The sequence below is a fragment of the Calidris pugnax genome, unplaced genomic scaffold, assembly GCF_001431845.1.
Source record: "Calidris pugnax isolate Ruff unplaced genomic scaffold, ASM143184v1 scaffold499, whole genome shotgun sequence".
Lineage (NCBI taxonomy): Eukaryota > Metazoa > Chordata > Aves > Charadriiformes > Scolopacidae > Calidris > Calidris pugnax.
This window is the reverse complement of record NW_015092476.1, coordinates 805,196-814,220: the sequence shown is the minus strand read 5'-3', so window position 1 is coordinate 814,220 and position 9,025 is coordinate 805,196. Positions and strand designations below refer to the sequence as shown.

General features: G+C 43.7%; 1 protein-coding gene across 1 annotated transcript in view; it reads right to left on the bottom strand.

Annotated features, from left to right (window-relative positions):
• Positions 1 to 2,169: 2,169 nt before the first annotated feature.
• PCSK1 (proprotein convertase subtilisin/kexin type 1) overlaps positions 2,170 to 9,025 on the bottom strand; it is a 30,792-nt gene continuing 23,936 nt past the window's right edge. The window contains exons 12-14 of the mRNA XM_014962585.1: positions 8,507 to 8,640; positions 6,448 to 6,609; positions 2,170 to 5,075 (exon numbers count right to left, since the gene is read on the bottom strand). Of these exons, the coding sequence (XP_014818071.1) occupies positions 4,713 to 5,075; positions 6,448 to 6,609; positions 8,507 to 8,640 (659 nt within the window). The 3' untranslated portion in view covers positions 2,170 to 4,712. The remainder of the gene's footprint in view (positions 5,076 to 6,447; positions 6,610 to 8,506; positions 8,641 to 9,025) is intronic.

The following is a 9,025-nucleotide window of genomic DNA, read 5'->3' as shown; positions in this document are numbered from 1 at the left end:
ATTTTTCTGTGGTATCTTAGCAGAAGTTGGAACATATTTGACCTTTTTTTTTTTTTTTCCACCGGGCATTTACTTCATTGCTGGAAGCAGAAATTTCTCGTTCTTTCTGTTTCCATTATCCTCACAAACTGCAATGGGAGAAGCGATATTTTTTAATGAGTGCTTGTGTCATTAAATGGGAAAATGTTTACTGAAATGATCCCTCTTAGTGCCTAGCAGGGCTGGAGTTTGAGCCTTTTCAGTCTGCAGTCAGAAATACTACCTAACCTGAGTAATAGATTGGGGAAAAACACACATTTCTGGAGCTGTCCCTTTCTAGGATGCCGTAGTGAGCGACACGGCTCCGAGGAGCCCTGAAAGTGGAAAGATTTGATCAAAAAGCAAGGCTTTCAGCTGTACAGATATTCTGCATAAACACAAAACTGCTGTTGCATAACAAAGACCAGTGGTTTTTTCCCAGCAATTTTTAAATTGTAATTATTTTCAGAGGTGTTTCCCCCTTCCCATGAAGGTGCACTTCTCATGAACAGATCACTCCTACTCCTGAATTCCCACACCGAGGTAATTCCAGTATTGCACTCGCAGCATCCTCTTTCCTCTCTTAAATAGTTTTGCTGAAAATGCTAATGATTGTTTTCGGGCTGAAGTGACCTCGGGAGGGGTAAGGAAGGGGACGCTTCTTTTCAAAACTGGGTTTCCAAGTTTGGAGCTACAGGACACGGCCCATCAGAGACTCTGCTCAGGAAACCCACAACAGCTACAGCCAGAAAGCTCAGATGCAGCCCCATACTTAAAAAGCAAGTAAATTTGAGAGAAAATCCACTGTTTCATGTGAAAGCTGGTTAATATTGCTTGAACGTAGACTTCGGATTTCTTTTTTTATGCTCGTTTTTTTAATGCAGAATTCTATTTTCTATACACATTTACTGAAAGCATTTCTATGGAAATGTAACTTATTGAAAGCACGGAAAATGTTTTAATTATCCTTACAGCGTTTGACAAAGCGGGTTCTAATTGAGCAGTAGTCAGCTGAGGCTCGAGAGGTAATCTAAACCCAAGTATGATCCACAAACCCTCAAGAAGTTAAAGCTTTGGTGAGCAAACACATTCATCTCCCCACAGCTTTTGCCCAAAGACGATGTCCTTCCAGCCCAGCAGCAGAAGGGAGGTCACACGGGGGCATCAGGGCAGGTCAGAGCAGACCAGGAACACCCCAAATTCTGCGCATGGTCACGGAATGACAGAATGGTTTGGGTTGGAAGGGACCCCAAAGCTCCCCCAGTGCCACCCCCTGCCCTGGGCAGGGACACCTCCCACCACACCAGGCTGCTCCAAGCCCCCTCCAACCTGCCCTTGAACCCCTCCAGGGATGGGGCAGCCACAGCTTCTCGGGGCAACCTGGGCCAGGCTCTCACCACCCTCACACCAAACAAGTGTGTTCCCACAGCTCAGCTCCATCTCCCCTCTTTCAGGGTCAAACCCTTCCCCCTCCTCCTAGGGCTCCCCTCCCTCATCCAGAGTCCCTCCCCATCTCTCCTGGAGCCCCTTGAGGGACTGGAAGGGGCTCTGAGGTCTCCCCGGAGCCTTCTCTTCTCCAGGCTGAACCCCCCAACTCTCCCACTCCTCCGTGCTGACCAGCAAACAGCAGCCCCCCAAAAGCAGTTCTCCATGACCATTTCCAGCCTATCAGGACCTTTTTCTTCACTGGCTTGAAATTTGAGTAGTGAGGAGGGTAAAAAAAATCAACAAATATTTTAACTGCTGTTGCTCTGATGCCAAGAAGTGAAGACGTGTATCTCTAATTTAACCCTTGCCCTGTTCTGCTGCGCTATTTCGTTGTGGCGCTTCAGACACACACCCCTGGATGTGAAATGGGCAGAATTTTGTCATTCAGAGCCATTCAGAGTGGGTTTGGGCTGCAGACCCTGCTGCTGCCCCCGGTGCCCCCAGCCCACGCCGACCGGCTGCTGCTGCCAGAGGTCAGTGCCCCTTGGGTCCTGGCCCAGGAATCCCCCACATCGCTTCATTTTCAATAAATTACACCATTTTCTCAACCCAACCCCTGGTTATGTCCTCGAGCCGTTATTTTTAGTTCTAAACTCTATTTACCCGTCCTTTGAAGCCAGCAGCTTGACTTTATCTCACAAATGTTAAGACCACACACTGAGCTCTGCTAACACACTGTATTATGCTACTAGTAGACAAGTTTTAACATCACATCACATACATGTTGCAGTTGCTGTTGGAACATGCCTTTTAAAAAATACCTTTATTGGATGAAATTGTCTCTTTTCCAAGAAAAAATCGGGTTCTTCAATATAATTTATTATGCCTTTTAAAATTCTGTCTGTTCAATAAAATCTTTGCTATATTATAAATACCTGTAACGAAAATATAATTTAAAATTCTGAGAGAAAACTTTTTTTTTTTTTTTTTCCTTTTACATTTTTCACAAAACCCACACAGGCACCAAGGAAAGACTAACAATAAAAATAATTTAGTCCTCTACAATCTACTCTGGGTTGGAAACATTCAAAAGAGAGATTTTTTAAACTTGTCCTCTGACGAAACTTTGGCTACAACGTGGGAACTGGTCTTAAAACGAAGGAGGGTCCTAAGTTTTTCCACCCGTTTAACCTGAAAACTTCTTTCAAGGGCTGACTGAGTGTTGCTAGAACTTTCCTTGCTGTGACACACCTGAACGAGCACTGGCTACAGCCGCTGTTATCTGAGGGAACCAGCTCCACTGCACAGGACTGTGAGTGGTCCCACCTCACCAGATGGGAGCATTTATGGTGGAGATTAACTCCCACTTCTGAAAATTAAACATTGGTGGAAACACGTTAGAGCTCTCAATAGCAGCAATTAGAAAATTTTATGTTTTGCTTGTTCAGTATTGCCAGAAAGCTTGTGCGTTGACGGGACAGCACAAGAAAGCTTTCTGCTTTGGACCACTCACGGGGGTTTTTTAATGACTTCTCATTCCAAGCAAATTTCTTAGTAGAGAGGGAGCGATTCAGTACAAGAGACATTCCATGGTGGAGCTGTTATCTTCAAAGCATGGACCAGAAATACAGAAGAATTCTTCGAATCAACTAAGCTAACTCTATCTAAAGCTAGCAAAAAAGCAGACTAAGCCCAAGATAGGCACGAAACCATCACAAAGAATGAACAAGCGGAGATTATAAATCTTAAGTTTTTTAGACAGTTTTCAGAGTTGTCTTTAGAGCAGTCCCTTTTCCCGTAGAAGACTTAAGTACCATTACAGTAAATAGATTTACCGTTAAACTACAGGATTTGGTGTGAAGTTTGAAAAATCTCTTATCTGAACTGATGAATTATGAGCAAAATGCTAAACTCCTGTCTCCCAGACACTTGCATCACTTTAAGTAATAGACAGCGAAGGACAATCAAATATTTCTATAATGTCTGAAAAACACATTTCAATAGTAGATGAGAGCAGAAGAAAAGTAAAAACCAGTCAGCACTTGTTTGAATTATCTTTAGCACTTCACTGCAGTGCGGTAAGTATCCCCTGGGAATCTTCATTTCCTTGTTCTAGATCCCCTAAAATTTCTGAGCATCCAACACTGCATTGTTTGTTTTTTTTTTTTTTTTATAAATTATGAAAAGCAAAATATTATGTTAATTCACCTGACTCTCACAGAGGTATGTGTGGAAAACTATGTGTCTAGTACACTGCTGATGTGAGGGAGCTGCTGGCCCTTCCTGCCTTCTGACAGACACCTCCGTCCTCCTCTTCCACCTTCTCCTTCCTTCTATTCATCTCCCTTCTCCACATCCCATGTGCTCTCCCCCTTCGTTTCCGAGCCCCTTCTTGGGCCATTTTTCTTTATCTCACACCTCTCCCCCTCCATTTTGCCTTAACTTCCTAGATATTTGGGAAACCTTGCAATCTACCACAGGCACTCCAGCATCCAGTCTTGAGGTGGACTTTGCTGGTGCAGTTATCCTTTCTGCTCCACTTTGGTCACAGCTCAAGGAAAGGACAAGGGGATCTCAGCTCTGCTGTCCTGCAGACGTGGGCATCTCAGAAGGCATTATATTATTTAACTTTAGAAATTTATCTGAGACTCTGTAGGTAGGAGGTTGGTCCTCCAAAGCTCACAGAGTCAATACAAACAGACTCTCCTTTGTGGGAGAACAGAGGGCAAAGGGAGCATTGTTGTGTGGAGAAGGAACCCAAAACCTGTGATGGAAGCAGTACTGGCTGCAAGTGATAGATCTGGAGTAAATGCCAAATGTAAGACAGACTGCAATATTCATTACAAATCCAGGAATGAGAGTACCTCCCCACAGCTTTGGCAGTTCGGTTCAAAACAGCTGGGCAATTTGGGTTTTGAATCCTACTGCATGCTAAGTGAATGGGGTGGAAGAATAAGTAACGTGAAAATTGTTTAAAATAGAGCATTAGGGTTTTCAGGGGAATACTATTGCCTTTCATGCCTGAGGGGGCAAATCTACTCTGATGATAATGAAGAAAGGCTTCGGAAAAAGCTATTACTAAAAAGCATCAGTTTACTGCCTTATCCTCCCACACCCACTTTTCTTCCCTTCCTTGGTATTTGTATTAAATATGAAGCAATCAAAGCAGCAATCACACAACTAGAGCGTACAGCAGAATTCTGAAAAAAAACTACAGGTGGGGCAGGAAGAATGAATATTTCCAACTCAGTGCCATACCCTACAGTCTAGTTTCCTTCATTTATAATATCAACCAAGGCTTGCAGCAGTCTATCATCTCTATGCTTGTATGGTTTGGCGTTGTAAAAAAGGTCAACGTAGTCACCGTACAGACTTTCTTCTGAGTCCCTTAACTGGGAGGGCTGGTTTAGCTTTTCGAGGGCTTGATAGAAGTGTTCGTAGGGAATATTTGACTTCTCACTTGCAGACTTCTTGGGCAGCCGCTTCTGAGCCATCTGCCTGCTGAACGCACTCCGCAGCAGGTGCAGCATGGCCTCTGATGGCGTTTTATCTTCTGCTTTGTCACTGATGCTGCTGCTGTCTTCTGCCACTTTGGGTTTTTCACTCAGGTTCTCCTGGGTGGTGTGGTCCTAGAATACAGATTAGCATAAAAAAGGGTACCGGTCAATGAAAACCTGACTGGATTAACGTATGCACTAATGAGTGATTTCTGCCTCTGTGTGGGTCGATGTTACTTTTTCATTTAGGAGCCACTAGCACCTTGGGCTGCATCCCCAGCAGGGCAGGGAGGGGGGGATTCTGCCCCTCTGCTCTGCTCTGGGGAGACACCCCCCAGTGCTGCCTCCAGCTCTGGGGCCACCAACAGCAGAAGGACATGGAGCTGTTGGAGCGGGGCCAGAGGAGGCCCCGGAGATGCTGGGAGGGCTGGAGCCCCTCTGCTGGGAGGGGGGGCTGAGAGAGTGGGGGGGGTTCAGCCTGGAGAAGAGAAGGCTCCAGGGAGCCCCTTCCAGTCCCTCAAGGGGCTCCAGGAGAGATGGGGAGGGACTCTGGATGAGGGAGGGGAGCCCTAGGAGGAGGGGGAAGGGTTTGACCCTGCAAGAGGGGAGATGGAGCTGAGCTGTGGGGAAGAACTTGTTTGGTGTGAGGGTGGTGAGAGCCTGGCCCAGGTTGCCCCGAGAAGCTGTGGCTGCCCCATCCCTGGAGGGGTTGAAGGGCAGGTTGGAGGGGGTTGGAGCAGCCTGGTGTGGTGGGAGGTGTCCCTGCCCAGGGCAGGGGGTGGCACTGGAGGGGCTTTGAGGTCGCTTCCAACCCAAACCATTCTGTGATTCTATGATTCTATGGCATCCTAATTACTTAATGGGGAGACACATTTATGTGATGTGATTAAGGAAGTATTCCAAAGATATGGACATTATCAAGCGTTGTGAAAATGTACACCACCACATTCTGTGCATCAGAAACCCACTGTCTCTCTCAGAAGCCTGGAGTATGTTTAGAACACTCTACCCAAAAGGTACGGGAGGGGTGAAAAAGGAGCCACCAGCATCAGTTCCATTTAATCAAACCTTCTGAATCAGGAAGTCCCTGACTTTTCCCATCTTTTGTTACAAACTTCCTTCCAAATTCCCTGGAAGCACTCTAGCAGGCAAAGCTCCTTTTGGATGCAACACTTATTCTCACTGGAATGACAGAAATGTTGTGTGTCTGCCAGCAGTGCCTTCCTCCCTCCTTGCACCACTGAACTGCATCAGCTGCTGAGTTCACTGCTGTAGTAGCAACACCCTCTTACCATCCTAAAACCCTTAGATGGTGGCGTATGAAAACAGACCAATAAAAATGTCACTTGTTGACATGGACAAAATTACAATACATAAGCCAAAAGCAGTCAGTGGCTACATTAAATGAATACAAAATGAATATGTGTCTTCTTACTAGAAAAAAACCCCACTGTTTTCTTCTAAATTGAAAAATGCTCAAGGAAAAAGAAAGAAGTAACAGCACCTCTACGAAGTCCGTCATCTTCTCCACTCCTCTTCGGTCGTTTTGCACGGTGTTGTAGGATGTGTAAACACGGGGCTGCTTCATGTGCTCAGGCTGGGTCTCAGTCCCATGCAAAATCAATTTCCAGTTGACAATCCTGCCTTCGTTTTGTATTCGTCTGGACTGAAAGACAAGCACGACATCAGCGTCAGTTCTCAGGACATAAGAGGAAACAGAACACTTGACTGTTAAGTAGGGAGAAGTGACTAACATAAATCATAAGGCTTTCAAGATCTAAATTTAGAAAATTATTTATAAGCACCAAAAGACTGATATATTAGAGACAGGATATATCAGAAAGTGGGATCTAATAGAGCGGCTTAACTAATCCAAATATTCACATTTTGAGGCAACATAATTATCAATCATGTAAGCATCAATGGAATTTTGTCATAACACAGAATGCTAAAAATTTAGTTTAGTAGCTATTTTGTGTTATTAGTAAATAATAACACACTAAGCCACTCCTTGGCAATTTCCTCACAAAAGTTACCACTAGAATAGTAATTTGGAATAATATTCTGCGGCACTGTACAACAGCAATGTGAAAACCAGCCTGTGGAAGTGAGCAACAAATACTTTGTCCATTATTTTTGGCAGCAGAGTTTAAACAGTAGAAAGTGGAAGAGACAAGGACCAAGAACACTGAAATTTTGTTTTACCAAAGCTGCTTTCAGACTTATTCCTCAGTCAGCCAGTGACTGAAGAGAGCTGCTGAACCTCTTCTTTTCTAATGGAAGTCTATACCAAAGTTTACATACACAGCTTACATTATGACAAAATTATGAATAACTCTGCATAGTAATCTGTGATTTCAGCTGGGGTCATTAATGTGAAAACTTATTTCAGGAGTCACAAACACTACAAGCTGAGGGAAGAGCATGCTACTTCTTGAAGGACAAAAACCTTGTTTTATTTTAAGTTTCAGGAACCTCTCACTTGAAAATGGAAAATGAGAGATAATTACAAACAAAAACGTTCTTATTAGAGCTTTGTTCCAAAAAATGCATTATATTATTATTATTTTGTCAGTCAGGTTGACGGTTGGACAAGATGATCTTTAAGGTCCCTTCCAACCTAGAAGATTCTGTGATTCTGTGATTAATGACAAAGAGCAGGATATCTGTAACCAGGGGGTTATCTATAAGCCTGCAGCATTAACACTGCACTGTTGGTAATAATATTTACTTCTACTGCCTTGTCCATCTGCTTCGTACTTGGCATTATCCTCCTGTTTACAGTTTCAGGCCAATAGGGGTGGGAGGCTCAGTGTCTGATAGGAAGCATCCAGTTTCTGGCAGGATCTGATCCCTAATGACAAGCTTATTAACAGAGAACCTCAATGAAATTCTCCAGAGATGAGTGTGCCTGATCACTCTCTGTTGGAAGAGAATGATTTTCCAGTTGCCTGTCAAGCAGCTTTGTAATCCATATCCCCAGGTGGTTTTAGGAAACTTATCTCTTCCTTATCTGTATAATCCTTAAACATTGTCCAGAAGTAATTACTCTTAAGAAAGAATTTAGGGAAAGGTAGATATCAGAACAGCTCTCTGAGGTCACCAGGCATTCATTAATTCAAAAGGTTTTGCGTTAATGAAGATTATGCACATGCACCAAGAGAAAACTAGATCTGTCCTCTGTTCTTTTCTGCAGAAAAAAACTAATTTGCAGTTAATCATATATTAATTCGATTACGTATTTCACTCTATGAATCACAGAAAATTACATTAGTTATTCGTTTCAGTGACATATAACATGTGAAAAACATAGGCATGAAATTGTTTTGACAGGCACATGCCAGTGAAATGAGGATGGTCCTTTGCATTGATGTTAGGAACAAGAAAATATGACCCTATCTTTAATCTTCGATTCAGATGGGTATCTAGTGTAAATAAATTCTTGTTGTCACTTGCTTAATGAGAAGACTGACCATTCAGCACGCTTGGTAGTGGTTAGTGATCATGTTATCTGTGTAACCTTCCAGAGAGAACACAGCTAGTTAACATACAGACGTACTTACCACATCAGTAATTCTCAAAACCCAGGTGCCTGTTGGATTTTCTCCCCACGTGTGGACAGACATGAAGTCCCAGTTCTTGAAGCCATTGGGAGACTTGTCCCTCTCTCTCTCAGCCAGCAGGACAGTGCTGGTGCCTGTGTTAGTGCAAAATCAACGTCAGTGACCCTTCATACACACCCACCTTCACCCTTACACACCATCTGGCACACAGGTAACCTGGAAAATACGCTATTTAGTGTATTAGTGTTTAGGCTTATGGAACAGGAAACATGCTATTTCTGATCAGTGGTTACTTTCATTATTTTCACAGCAGTATTTAAGAGCATAAAACCGTTAGGTGCCACTAAAAAGGTGCATCTTGCTTAGTGTTCAATCCCTAACACAAAGAAGTGGTGGATGCACATAAGAGAGGGTGGGAAACACAGGCCAGACACAACCAGTATTTCCCACTGATGAACAGTTCAGGAAACTTCTGAGGTGGGAGTTTTGAAGTCAAACCAGCTCAGGTGCTGTGAAACT